The sequence below is a fragment of the Eupeodes corollae genome, chromosome 1 (genome assembly GCF_945859685.1).
Source record: "Eupeodes corollae chromosome 1, idEupCoro1.1, whole genome shotgun sequence".
Lineage (NCBI taxonomy): Eukaryota > Metazoa > Arthropoda > Insecta > Diptera > Syrphidae > Eupeodes > Eupeodes corollae.
Window position 1 is genome coordinate 137,230,884 of NC_079147.1, and position 14,163 is coordinate 137,245,046.

The 14,163-nt window shown below is 33.7% G+C and overlaps 3 protein-coding genes across 3 annotated transcripts; 2 read left to right on the forward strand and 1 right to left on the reverse strand.

The window, feature by feature from the left end:
• The first annotated feature begins 611 nt into the window (after window positions 1-611).
• On the forward strand, window positions 612-1,583 carry LOC129942012 (protein GVQW3-like). The gene is made up of 2 exons (XM_056050804.1): window positions 612-646; window positions 729-1,583. The coding sequence occupies exon 2, from the start codon at window positions 736-738 to the stop codon at window positions 1,399-1,401; it is 666 nt and encodes a 221-aa protein (XP_055906779.1). The 5' UTR covers window positions 612-646; window positions 729-735; the 3' UTR covers window positions 1,402-1,583.
• A 512-nt stretch (window positions 1,584-2,095) lies between these two features.
• LOC129940446 (alcohol dehydrogenase class-3) lies at window positions 2,096-8,664 on the forward strand. The gene is made up of 5 exons (XM_056048792.1): window positions 2,096-2,200; window positions 2,305-2,359; window positions 2,450-2,914; window positions 3,019-3,105; window positions 8,011-8,664. Exons 2-5 carry the CDS (start codon window positions 2,339-2,341, stop codon window positions 8,575-8,577), a joined length of 1,140 nt encoding a protein of 379 aa, XP_055904767.1. The 5' UTR covers window positions 2,096-2,200; window positions 2,305-2,338; the 3' UTR covers window positions 8,578-8,664.
• Window positions 8,665-10,622: 1,958 nt separating this feature from the next.
• On the reverse strand, window positions 10,623-12,582 carry LOC129938615 (seipin). Its single transcript, XM_056046279.1, has 3 exons — window positions 11,980-12,582; window positions 11,418-11,905; window positions 10,623-11,336 (listed from the first exon to the last, which is right to left on the reverse strand). The coding sequence occupies exons 1-3, from the start codon at window positions 12,258-12,260 to the stop codon at window positions 10,972-10,974; spliced, it is 1,134 nt and encodes a 377-aa protein (XP_055902254.1). The 5' UTR covers window positions 12,261-12,582; the 3' UTR covers window positions 10,623-10,971.
• Window positions 12,583-14,163: the final 1,581 nt, after the last annotated feature.

Genomic DNA, 14,163 nt, shown 5'->3' on the forward strand with positions numbered 1-14,163 from the left:
CTATTCTACTTTTGATTCTATTTGAAACTCATTTCCGATTCTACTTTGAAATCGTACTACGTATCAAAGTAGAATCGAATGCCGGTTATACCAACTTGTTTTCAAAAAGTTTTGTAATTTCGAACGTAAAGTATCGAGTTGTTTGACAGTCTTACAAATATAAAACAAAAAAACATCAAATTTTTGATCAAGAATATTATTACAAAAATGGACACCGTTGGAATTAATTGAATTGAAAGCAGAAAAATAAGAGATGTGCCCGCTGATGATGAATTTTGAAATGAATGAGGAGGAGAAACGTCCAAACGCAATTTTTGGCAAAAATCTCGAATTCCCGGTGTAATTGGGGTGGTAGTGGTAGATGGAACTCATATTCAACATTTCCCTTACACTTTGACAAAAAAAAACTTCGCTCGTAAACACATTTGATGTAGAGTGATTATTTTCGATTTTGCCTTGTTTTGAATTCTACTTTCGAGTTACGTAGTTCATCGTTTAATAGAAAATTCATAAGAATATATTTGGCACTATTCGATTCTAGTTGGTGCGAAAGTAGTCAAATAGATACATAGAATAGGGGCGTTCAATATATTCTCGGTATCGGGGTGAAGCTGTGGTTATATATATAAATTGACTTATTTATCAAGTAATACTATTATTTTAGTGCATTCATGTAAAATTTCATATAAATGTGAATATTATTTACCGTTAAATCTCTATTTAAACAGAATTATAATGGCAACTAAGACGATGATGGTGAAAATTGAGCATCGCGCTGTAATTAAATTTCTCACTAAGCAAGGAAAAAGTCAAAAAACTATTCATGAAGAAATGGTGGCAGTTTACCAGGGTTCCGCACCTTCATTATCAACTGTGCAAAAGTGGTCAAGTGAGTTCAAGAGAGGCAGAGAGAGCATTGAAGACGACCCCCGCTCTGGCGCCCTGGCTAGTGCTTGTACGGGAGAAAGCATCAAAGAAGTCGAAAAACTTGTTCTCGAGGATGCCCGAATAAAGGTGAAAATGATGGCAGAGATCACCAAGCTTTCGACTGGTACCATTCACACCATCCTTCATGACCATCTTAACCTTTCAAAGGTCAGTGCAAGGTGGGTGCCACGAATGCTCACGGCACCTCAGAAAAAAGTGAGAATCGCATGCTGTAGAGAGCTTTTGGAGATGTGTAGTGAGAACGCGGACGGTGTTATGCATCGGATTGTTACTGGGGACGAAACATGGGTTCACTACTATGACCCTGAAAGCAAACAAGAGTCATGCAGTGGCATAAAAAAGGAACAGACCTCCCGAAGAAGTTCAAAGTCACTCCGTCTGCCGGGAAGCTCATGGCCACAGTTTTTTGGGACTCAAAGGGAATCTTACTCATTGAGTACAAAAAAAAGGTGAAACCATCAACGCCAAATCCTACGCTTCCACTTTGCATAATTTGCGGGAGAAAATTAAAAAGAAAAGACGGGGTAAACTCGCAGCGGGTGTGTTGCTTCTTCATGACAACGCTCCTGTTCACACGGCGCGACTTTCCAAGGCTGCTGTGCGAGATTGTGGTTTTGAAGAAATTCAACATCCACCCTATAGTCCAGACCTTGCCCCTAGTGATTACTTCCTGTTTCCGGTTTTTAAAAAATGTCTTCGTGGAAAAAGATTTTTGGATGATGAAGAACTCAAGTCGGCAATAAATGGGTATTTTGCAGGGAAACAGGAAACTTATTTTTTTGATGGTTTAAAAAAGCTTATCTCAAGATGTAACAAATGCATTGATGTTAGGGGAGATTATATAGTATATTGGAAAATAAAAACAATTTAAATTGAATTCGCATTTTCCTTCATATCGATACCGAGAATATATTGAACGCCCCTCGTACATAGTAGAGCCCCAAATCTTCTATCGGAAAGATAAGCATCATTAAAAACCTTTGAAAAAGTGTAAATTGACTACCAACTGCATAATTTCTTAATGGTCCCAAAAACATGATGTTTATTATTTTGTGAGCGGGACCAGGCCGCCTTAATCGTTTACCATGTGCTCAGACCATTAAAGCTTTTCAATATCAAAAGCAAAACTGTCAGTGTCAAAAAAATACAAAGTTTCAATTTGCCTCATTCAAGTAATCAAGTGCACAATTACTATTAACTATTTCCAGTTTCCAGATAATACTACCTTGATCTTCCTGTTGCGTTGAGATTGGTGAGTGCATATTAAACTTTAATTTCAATTTCACCAAAGTAACAACGGATTTTATGTGTTCATCCAATTGCACGAAGTAATTGAAACATTTAACTTTTGTCTAGCATTTACCGAAACCGCACAAGAATCGCCAACAAAATGTCTGCTACCGAAGGAAAGGTACATTGTGATGTGATTTCACAAAAATTTAATTCAATTTACATTTATGTACATAATGTGATAAGAAAATCTTGTTCACATTATCTATAGGTTATTAAGTGTCGTGCTGCTGTTGCTTGGGAAGCAAAAAAACCTCTATCTATCGAAGAAATCGAGGTTGATCCACCAAAAGCTAATGAAGTTCGTATAAAAATTCTCTCGACTGGAGTGTGCCACACCGACGCTTACACTTTGGACGGCTGTGATCCCGAGGGAGTATTCCCAGTTGTTTTAGGCCATGAAGGCGCCGGTATTGTTGAGAGTGTTGGACCTGGAGTTACAAAATTCAAGGCTGGCGATCATGTCATTCCATTGTACGTTCCTCAGTGCAATGATTGTAAATTTTGTCGCAGTCCAAAAACTAATTTATGCCAAACAATTCGTCTAACTCAGGGACGAGGAGTGCTGCCGGATGGCACTTCACGATTCCGATGCAAAGGCCAATCGTTGTTTCATTTCATGGGAACTTCAACTTTTACAGAATATACTGTAGTTGCTGATATATCTGTTTGCAAGGTAGGTAATATAAATATTACATAGCAAAGCTTTGCCTTTCTTAAATTGCAATAAGTAAGAACTTTTGTCTCGCTTTTCTTAATATTTTTTGGTTTTGCTTTCAGATTAATGAGAAGGCACCATTTGACAAAGTTTGCTTATTGGGTTGTGGTATTCCAACTGGATATGGAGCCGCATTGAATACTGCTAAGGTAAGGCATTTCTAATTAATTTTTTGTATAACCTTAAATTCTTAAACATATTTATTGCTATTGCTAATTCTGTGTGATATTATCATTACAATGTATAAAGTCAAATTATCTTCTATGTCACAATTTTTTTTTGTTAAGTTATTATTTATGAAAAAGGAGAAATGTTTTTTAACATCTAAAATCACAATTATTAAACACTACGATATTTATTTATTTATTCATCTACGATACTTAATCCACAGGTTTGCTTATAATATATACAATTTCGTTGTTATTGTTTAATATCAATAAATATATTAAGTTACATAAATAGGAACAATTAAGAGAAGTTATTATGCAATAATGATTATGATGAATTTTTAAATTGATTTCTTCTAAGATATATAGGTATCTAGTTCATTATTGTACATATTAAAAAATTTACAACAGTGGCAAATAGGTTCACGCTGGGCATAATTTGTAGAATGAGGATGTTCAAATATGAAATTTCTCGTTCTTAAGGATCGACTAGGTGCATAAATATTAATCAAAGATAGCAAAAACTCGCAATCAATGTCATTTGAAAAATTATCACGAATAAACATAACACTAAACATTCTACTACTTGATTCAAGAGTTTGCATGCCTAACAAAACGCATTTAGATGTATAATCAAGATTTAAGTAAGCATTTAAACTAAAATTTCTTAAAGCAAATCTCAAGAAATTATTTTGGAATATTTTCAATTCTTGTTATCAACTTTTTAGTATCAGGATTCCAAATGGCAGAACAATACTCCATGATTGGTCTAACAAGTGAACAAAAAATAGCTTTCAGTGTTTATGGGTACTTAAGATCAGAAGAATTCCGTTTAAGGAAACCTTACATAGAGTTAGCTTTTGAAACAATATAGGAGACATATGAAAAAAGTTAAGTTTCTCATCAAATACTACGCGTTGGTCATGTTTGATTCCTTTGAAATAATCAAAAATTATGTGGTTTTTAAAGTAACTGTAAGTTAACACAGAACACTTTGACAGGTCAAGATCTTTTTGTTCACACCAATTTTCAAATTTTAAAATGTCTAACTTTAAACATTTTTATATCATCTGCAAATATTAATCAGTTGGCTCTTGATAAAACTGATGGAAAATCATTAATAAACAAGTCAAATAATAGTGGTCCCAAATGGCTACCTTTGAAACACCTTAATAAACTAAGATCGGGATAGACTCCAAGTGACCAATCCTAACAATTTGTTTCCTACCAGTGAGATAGGAGTTGAACCAGTTTAGTAGATTGCCATCAACGCCATAACTTTTTTAATTTTTTAATTAAAATGAGGTGATTTATTCTACTAAATGCCCATAAAAATCGGTATAAAATAAACCACATCCATTTGAGAATGCTTTTCTACTGCGTTAAACACTGATAAGAAAAGCAAGTCAAATTAGTAGTTGCGGATCGACCACTTATGAAACCATGTTGAAATTTAGAGAAATGGCATTTGATTATTGCATATAGCTTGTTTTTTACTATTTTGTTAAAAAGCTTCGGAATAGTTGAAAGTTTATTAATTGGGCGATAATTTGTAACCAACTTTTTATCTTCGGACTTAAAAATTGTATTAATATAAGACACTTTCCATTCATCTAAAAAAATAACATTTGAAAGAGATTGGTTAAAAATAATCTGAAGGGGTAAACATAGAGTACTCTAACAGTGTTTCAACACAATTGGAAAAACACCATGAATATATGGTGATCTAGATGGAACCAATTCACGTAAGGCGGTAGAAACATCTTCTAATTCTCACTGAAAACTACAACAATCTGTTATTTGCAATATAGAGTTACAATCGTACATAGTTATTGCCGACAACTAAATCTGAAGTGCTGTAAATACTTTGAAAAAATTCAGCAAACCAATCAACAATAGACTGGGGTTCATTATAAGCCATTACTGAAGGAAACCCAATGGATTTCCGTTTTACATTTACGAATTTCCAAAACTTCTTTGGGTTTTGCTTCATTTCGATCTCTGTAGTATGTACGTAGACCGATGATCTAGTATTTCAAGCAGAATCACCTAAAGTTCTTTAACTGATGATTAACTGGCAGTGTACGACAGACAAATGAGACCTAATCAACACCAACAAATCTAAAAACATGATAATTTCGAGATCGGCCAGGAGGCAGAGCCGATATATTTGGTACTTCAACTTTAAAGCATTACAAATCGTTAGAGAATAATGAGCACTTAGTTTCAAAAAAAAATTATTGTTCAAAGTATATTAAATCTGACGAAGAGTAATGTTTCGTCAAACAAGCGGATTCCAATATAATCCCAAGCCATGCACTATCTATCGAAATAGGACTTCTCACCAGAACCCTAAAGACTTAGACGGATTATATTTTGAAACTTTTTCCTCACCCAGATGAACGGTTGTCTTAAAAAACTTGTTTACGAAATAAGGAATGACAATTGGTGGTGGAAAAATATGGCAATCAGTTTTGATACAGTAGTTTCGATGGATACGAACAACTTAATCGATTGACAGTTTCATCAAATAATTGAGAAAAAAGAAAACCCTGTACTTTTTAAGAAAAATACTGTACTCGCAGCATAATATGTGTTTAACAACAGCCTTCAACACTTCAACATTTTAAAGCAAGTATGAACTCTTGGGACTTAGCCGAGTACCTAACAATGGAAGATTTAACCAATTAAAGACTGCTTTCATTTCATGAGCATGTGTCCCATTTTTAGCTTTACGTTGATTCTCATATTTTGAAGAAGAACCCTTTCAGTTGAAGAAACATTTGAATGGGACTGATTAAAATATTTTCAATATAATTGAATGGTCAAAAAAATCAGGTGCAAAACTTTCAATTGAAAATATAAACTGCTTCAATTATGTGGCAAACAATATTGTCAACAACCCAACCTTAACATAAACAGCACTATGATAAATAATGTTAGGAACTAAAGTATTTTAGGATTGATATTTAAATGTAAATATTCTTGGAAAGAACATTGTTTAGAGCTTAAGAAATCCCTAGCTCCACGAACTAACATAATAAGATATTTAGCAACAAATAAAAGCAATTTACATATTAACACCCTTTCATACATAACCAAAACTTTAGTTCTTAATAAATTTGATTATAGGCTGTTTATATATGGTCACTGCCCAAAGTATGTTTTAAATTTCATAAAACACATCTACCACACAGCAGCTAGAAGAAGCATAAACGCCTTTCCAACAACTCCAACAAAAAATATTCTAACTGAAGCAGGCCTCCCAGCATCGAAGAACGAAGATACACACTAACTTTAAAAATGCTCGCAAAAGTAGTACTCTCCAAGAACTCCATCATGGAAAAGGACTTAAAAAACAAACAAAACATCAAAAACTAACTAAACGTATTCCATCCGCCATCGGTAAATTCTTAAAGAATGAAGGCTTAACAATCTGCCAACCAAACGAGAAGGATCATCGCCCACGCTACCCGCCATGGTCGATCAATCCTGAATCGCTGATATTGGATCTAACAAAATATAAAAAAATTAAAACAGCAAACATCGCCGTCTTTATTTATGTATCGCGTCTGACTTAAGATTTAACGGATGGAGATTTATCTTCACCGATGCGGTGACTGATGAAAACGGATCAACCATAAGCATTGGTATTCTCCCAGATTTTGCCTCGGTTTTTACAGCAGAAGCATTTGCCATACTTTAAGCTACTAAAGCTGCAGCCAATTTTTTTGAAAAATGCATTATATGCCCCGACAGCGTCTCAGTAATCAATGTAATTTACAACGCAAACAACAATACCGAAATCATATCAGTAATTAGATATCAACTCATAAAACTGAAAAACATTAAACTTATGTGGATTCGAGGCCATGTTGGAATACTCGGAAACGAATATGCCTACAGTGCAGCTAACTCAGCCAAAAACGCACCTGTACTCACCTTCAATATTTTCACCAAATTCGATCTCCTCAATATATCGGAAAGATATCTTTTGCAAAAAATATCCACGGCTGGAACCTATATAAGCATCTCTACAAGGATATAAACCCCTTAAAATCTACGCCGATGTATGTACCCTACTAACTGTTCGAAACAAAAAATAACTAACTTCGTTAGACTTAGACTTGGACACACTACTGCTTTCTCCAACACCTCCTCAACAAAAACGACCCAACAACCTGCTCCACTTGCAACACCCGCCTTGATTTAAAACATATTTTGGTACATTGTCAGTTGGCCCATAATTAAAAAAATTTCAAAAATATTTTCTTATATGAAATCCTCAAAAAACCCTTCTTAACAAATATAAATAGTGTTACTTAGTTTCTCAAAAAAGCAAATTTTGTAACTTGCATTTTCAAGCAAAAAAGCCAATAGTCTCTGCAGCTAGGCTATTAAGTTATACAAATTATTTTAAATGTCACTCTTTAAAAATATTCATACTGTTTACAGAATTCAGTGAATGCGATACGAATATACTCAACAATAGTCTCAATTTTTTGCAAACCGTTGTTTAGACTTTTAGATGAAGAATATATTTCTATCAAATGTTTCCATTTGTTCCCTTCAATTTATCAAATCGTAGCCGACTTCTGAATGTGGACGACTTCCCTTGCCATTAACTTATTTACTTTTAGTATCAAATTTATCAATATAGTAAGTTTGTCGTTTTCTATGTAAATCTCTTTTCGAAATTGACATACAGTTTCGGTCATAAGTAGTTGCAAAAAGAGTGTCCAAATAATTAAAATTATTAACTAAAGCTATTCAATATTATTCCTTATATTTTCAATGGAACTTATTTAAACAGTAACATATATTATCACTTAACAAGTTTTAAACTAATTTTGAACAAAACAAAATATATCCCATATCTTTTTGCAGGTTGAGCCCGGTAGTACTTGTGCCATTTGGGGTCTAGGTGCAGTCGGTCTTGCCGTTGCAATGGGTTGCAAAAAAGCCGGTGCATCTAAAATCTATGGCATCGACATCAATCCAAATAAATTTGAAATTGGAAAAAAATTCGGAGTTACTGATTTTATCAATCCAAAGGATTACGAAGGTAAAGGTCCAATCCAAAATGTTTTAATAGATCTTTTGGATGGTGGATTTGATTATTCATTCGAATGCATTGGTAATATAAATACAATGCGAGCTGCGCTCGAGTCAACTCACAAGGGTTGGGGTGTATCGGTTATTATTGGAGTTGCTGCATCTGGCCAAGAGATTAGTACCCGTCCGTTCCAACTTGTTGTCGGTCGTACATGGAAGGGCACGGCTTTTGGTGGATGGAAAAGTGTTGAATCAGTTCCAAAATTAGTCGATGAATATTTAGAGAAGAAATTGATGATTGATGAGTTTGTAACACACAATATGGAACTGAACGATATCAATAAGGCCTTTGAACTTATGCACGAAGGTGCTAGCATTCGAAGTGTTGTAAAATTGTAAAGTTTTTGATTTAATGTAATGTGTTAATCAATTTATGCTGATTTAATAATTTTGTATGAATAAAATAATTGCTATAATTTTATAAAATTGTTTTTCAAAAGTTATGCAGAATATCGTAGAAGGTATTGAAAATGTGAACAATTCTCCAACAGTCAGATGCCACCACTAAAATAACTGGGGTCAATGGAGAAGTTATAATGAGGCTCAAAGTAATATTGAACGTTTTGAATTGCAGACAGAGAAGTAGTGAATGCAGTTAAATTTGGGCAGTACACTAAGAAAACGGCAGTGCTTTTAAAACAAAAGTATCCTGAAAAACAACTCACCTACTCTACACAAAATATTGGTTCATAGTCAAAATATCATTGAATATCAATCACTACCACTTGTCGAACCTTCAGAAGAAGCCCAGGAATTCAAAAATAAAGACTACAAGAAATATCGATATCAGAATACGTGTAAAGTTTCAAGAATTAAGAAGAATGAGGACCTATTTAACATGGTAGCAACCTCTTCGGATCCACTTATTTCTTCCTTAAGGCACGTAAGCAGCCAAAAAGATCTGAAAGAACGATACTCTCCAGAAATAATGAGTTTATTACACATTTCCCCGGCCTTAGATGATAGTTTTCAAGAAATTTAGTTATTATATATTAATTTGTTTTGTTTTTATTTCTTTTTCCACTGTTTGACTTTTGATATATCACCAAAATACTTTATGTATTCTTGAATACTGGAAAATAAGAAAAAATGCCTTAAAATAAAAAAAAAAAACTTTTTTTCACTCGAATTGGTCCTTTTTCTTTTTGCTCCTGTTTCAATTCACTTAGATTAAAAAATTGATTTTGACGATTGCATATAAAATACCACTATGTTAATCACCTTCGTCAAAACTTCTTATTTTAACACAAATTTCTGAAACACCCTGTAAACAGTTTTTTTTTAAAGTCACAATTTGATTTTTGCAACCAAAAAAGTCAAAACGGGCCACTGTGCGGCGTCCAATCTCAAACAGATAGGGTAATCGGGTCGAGATACCTTTTTGCAAATGTTTTACGCGTGTAAAGGATCAGGATGTCAAATAAATAATGCAAAGTCATCTGAGAATTTATATTTGGGTATTTGACAAAATAGCTGATTCAACGTATGGTTCAATTTGAAGAAACTGGACAATTAATTTGAAAGTTGTGTTTTTCGATAAAAACCCAGTGAATAATTAAAAAATCCATTCACCTATTCGACATGAAATTGATCTCAGCCAATGAATAGACTAAACTAAACTTCTGGAAAACGTTTGCAAATCGTCCAAATTTATTACAAAACGCAACGAAACAATCACTTTATTGAAGTAAGTATTGTCGAGCGCATTATTTAATGGCGTGGCCTGAAAGATCGTGCAATCTAACGCCTCTGATGTATTTTTGGTGGTGTTTTGTGAAATCGCTTCTCTACGCAGATAAGCTTGAGACGATTAACGCCTTGGAGGAAAAATTGGGCGAGTAGTTGATGTCATTCGTCCCCAATTGCTGCAAAAATGGTTGAAAATTGGGCGTCGGCTAGAATTTATTTGAGCCAGCTGCAGCTCCCACTACTTGGGTTCGATCCCTGCCTTGTGAGGAATTAATAAATTCTCGAAGAGTAATTCTTGTCTTGAAAAAGTGCTTTCTCAAATTAGCCGTTCGGATTCGGCATATAAACTGTAGGTCCCTCCATCCCTGCAATTACTCGCACACAGGAATGGTTGAGAGTTGTAAGTCACTAGGCCCTGGTTCTTTACGGACTGTTGCACCACCTAATTTATTTATTTTGCAGCTCCCACTTGCCGGAAATAATTCTAAAAACGTAAGGGAAAACTCCTTTATAATAAATCTAAATTGTTGGCTATAATATTACATTATATTCATTTTATTTCTTCTTGAAAACCGCACGACTAAAAAAATACCCTTTATTTGGTTTAGTAAAATGGGGTTTTGTATAAACAAAGATAAACCTCTGGTTTGCTTGCAATATCTTATCATCACGAATCTACAAAAAAATGAAAGAGATAAGTTAATCTGGTTTTATTTTTTCTTTCATTTTGTAAAAAATATGTTTCTGTTCGATAAATTTACTTTTAATAAAACAAAAAGTTTTTTATCGTTATTCTTAAATCTGATCACAAACTTGTTTCAATGAATATTAAAACTATTCAATTCAAATGTATAGATAAGAATATTTCTGCTACGTTATGTATAATACATTAATTTAAATGTTCTTATAATCTAAAACTTGAATTCAATATAAGTTTATATAAACGAATTCAGTTTAAATTAAAAAATGAATCTTTGTGCTTTGCAATATTTTTGTGCAATTTAAATAATAGCTTTCTAGCTAATCTGAGGAATTTACGAGTTTTTATGAGTTTAATAAAGACTCCTTTTCTTTGCGGCGTTTTTGTAAACTTTTTTGGGGTTTACTCGTATCATCAGTTGTTATCGGGGCCAGTGAAGAGCTTAACTCTACTATTTCCTCTGAGTCGCTTATCGGATTTTCGTCGAAGTAGCTTATATCATCATCGTCTACTATGCTCTTATCGCTGAGGGCTGGCGATTCGAAAGAATCTTTGCCTTTCACTCGTTGCCTTAAGGATCTGTTTGACATAGAAAGTCTACTCAGTCGCATGTACTTGGCTTGCAGATTCTTCACCCAGGTTGTGTCAGACCAATGGTACCAACTCAGTATGAACACTATCATAATGAAGAACAAATTAGAACTGATACCTATGGGAATAGAAATGAGAAAACGTCTACTTGGTTAGAACATGGGTAATGAATCAAAAGCCAGAAGAGTTCATTGCTTACCAACAAGAGCCGACATTGCAGGGAAGTTAAATATAACGTAACGGAGGCCTGTGAAATCTGCACTAATGTGAAGTGTAACGGTGTAGAATTGTATTTTGTGCGATTGTATCTCCACATAGACATCAGTAATGGGATGTTGTCGTTCTTCAAGATAACGAGAGAATATAACGACGGGAACCTTTTGGAATTCTTCTCTTAGACCAAGAACGAAGAGCGGACTGAGCGCCCAGGTAGTCAATGTGCGGATTAAAGGTGATCTGTAACGAAGCATAGCTGATCGGCAGGAATGTCCACGAAGGAGGGATTCGATGTCTCGCATTTCTGCACAAACCATGAACATACCTAGTTCTTGATTCTGGGGCGATTCAGGCATATCTATCTCTATGGATACCTTATATGCCTGGCCAACCATAAGTAGCTGTTGCCTTTTTGTAAGTGCAACATGAGCGTGTGGAAATGTACATGGCCCACTAGTGTCCAAGCATGTTCTAAAATAGATGATTAAAAAATAAAATTAATAATAGAATCATAAGCTTCCTCTTCCATTTTGTTATTAACTTACTTAAATTGCATGTGAACTGGTCTAATATGCGACATAGCCGGCATGTAGGCATAGTAAAAAGCTACATAAAGAAAAACTGCACTCCAGATGATTAGGGCAACTGCAAAGCTGACGATAAATAGCCGCAAGGAAAGTTCCTTTATTGTAAGAACTCCATTGTTGGTTTTTGTACGAAATTGATCATAAATGTTGGAAGTTAAATTTAAAGCCGGTCGAAAAAACAACTTTCGCATGATCCCCAAGGGATCGAAGAAGAAAATTATTATATTTAAAAGACCCATAGATATTTGATTAAACAACCTTAGGTTTTTGATAATAAACGATTCACTGCATTAATAATGTTTAACTGTCCAGAAATAACTTTTCGGGCTAAGAACTAACTTTCTGATAAGAATTTTATAGGTACGTTATCAGGCCTTACGGCAACGGTCAATATATCAATCGATAATTGATAAGGGTTCTAAAGGTCATGTTATGCGTTTGAAGATAAATGATAAAGTTAAATAAGTGACTGATTCATTAAAGAATTAAGTTAATAATTTTATGATTGTAATTAATTGAACTTAATGTAAGGTAAGCCTAAGTAGACTACGACGAGGCAGACTTATGGAATGATACGGATCAGAAAAATGATAATCAAAACAGAAGAAAAATTCAGCGATGGTATTTGCGTAATAAATAAAATTACATTGAATAGGTCAGTTTACAATATTCGACTCTCTCAACGCATGAAAACTGAGAACTTAGTTTAGGTCTATGTTCACATTGACGACTAATTTTTCTATATCTTTTTTTAATCATCAGATCGGAACGAAGTATAATAGTAAGACGTCAAATGGGTTGAATCGTCATTGAAACTCATATGTTATTTACATTCAAAATTGAAGTACCCGAAAATTAAGCATCAAATTATTGTTGCATACAATTAAGTAGTTATAAAACGTTCTATGAAAACACTGACGTACCAACGAATACTGTACGATTGTATCTCCACATAGTATTGGTTGCATTGACACTGACTTGATATGAACTGCTAGCCTATTTATATTCCCTCTTCAAACTGATTCCACCTATTTAGTTATGCTTTCCCTCTTGTAGGTTTAGTGGATAATTTAAAAACTCCGCATCTTGTTTCCAGGCTTCAAAAACCTATTTTTTTTTCAAATACATCTAATTGTTATGAATTTTGACAAAATAAACAAAAAACAAAAGTTTCTCACAATGCCACCAAAACCTACGAAAAATTAATATTACTTTGCAGTCCATTTGTAGTATGTCAATGCCTTCCTTACTAAGAAAAACTGCTAAAGGTTTATATTCACAGTCTTGAAAAGTCGAGATAAAGGCGACGTTTTATTATCACAATAATCTAATCTGGATATGATCAAGCTCCGATCATCGTATTTAAATTATATTATTTAAATTATAAAGCACTAATGTCATTCGATTAATTTGTAGTAGTGGGCATTACATAATTTTAACTTAAGCAAAATGTTGATAGCAAGTAAGATGTTAAAATGTTAACATGTTAAATGTTAAAATTAGCATCTTTTAATATTATAAGCAGGATTTCGATCTATCGTTGTAATAAAAATTAAAGAATGCTATGATCTGGATCACAGGAAAAATAAAATACTGTTTTATTATAGTGTATATATAGTATATGTACGACTGCGAGCGAGTATTTTACATCAAGTAAGCTAAACTTATAACTTGTGTTCAAATAAAAGAAATAACTCATTAGTTATTCCAAGCTCATGGGTCCTTCTGACCTTCGGAGCGGAAAAGCCCGATACCAACAACTAAATATGGACTGCTCGTCATCTATAATCTTCACGTAACCTTCCCACTAAAAGTGTTTAAACCTCTTGAACATGCTTAACCCATTTTTTCGGTTTGGTGAAAAAATAAATAATTTTTAAAAACCATCACTTGATTCTTTGCCTCAACCAGCTCTTTTTCAAAGAACCAACGAATATCTATTACTTTTTATTATTACAATAGGCAGATATTCAAATTTTTATTTCATGCATTTATTTCGAAAATTGTTTCTTCTGGTTTTAATAGGTAAGTTTTATTTCAAAATAAAAATAACCAAAATGATAGCCGATTTATTTTAATAATGAAGCATATGAAGAATCTGACGAGATGACTTCAACATAAGGTTGGCTAAGCAATCCATAT

Coding starts and splice junctions, on each gene's coding strand:
- LOC129938615 (XM_056046279.1), bottom strand. CDS start 12,260: ATGGGTCTTTTAAATATAATAATTTTCTTCTTCGATCCCTTGGGGATC. Junction 11,906..11,979: donor CCAGTTCACATGCAATTTAA/GTAAGTTAATAA, acceptor CATCTATTTTAG/AACATGCTTGGACACTAGTG. Junction 11,337..11,417: donor TGCAATGTCGGCTCTTGTTG/GTAAGCAATGAA, acceptor CTATTCCCATAG/GTATCAGTTCTAATTTGTTC.
- LOC129940446 (XM_056048792.1), top strand. CDS start 2,339: ATGTCTGCTACCGAAGGAAAG. Junction 2,360..2,449: donor TGTCTGCTACCGAAGGAAAG/GTACATTGTGAT, acceptor CATTATCTATAG/GTTATTAAGTGTCGTGCTGC. Junction 3,106..8,010: donor CCGCATTGAATACTGCTAAG/GTAAGGCATTTC, acceptor ATCTTTTTGCAG/GTTGAGCCCGGTAGTACTTG.
- LOC129942012 (XM_056050804.1), top strand. CDS start 736: ATGGCAACTAAGACGATGATGGTGAAAATTGAGCATCGCGCTGTAATT.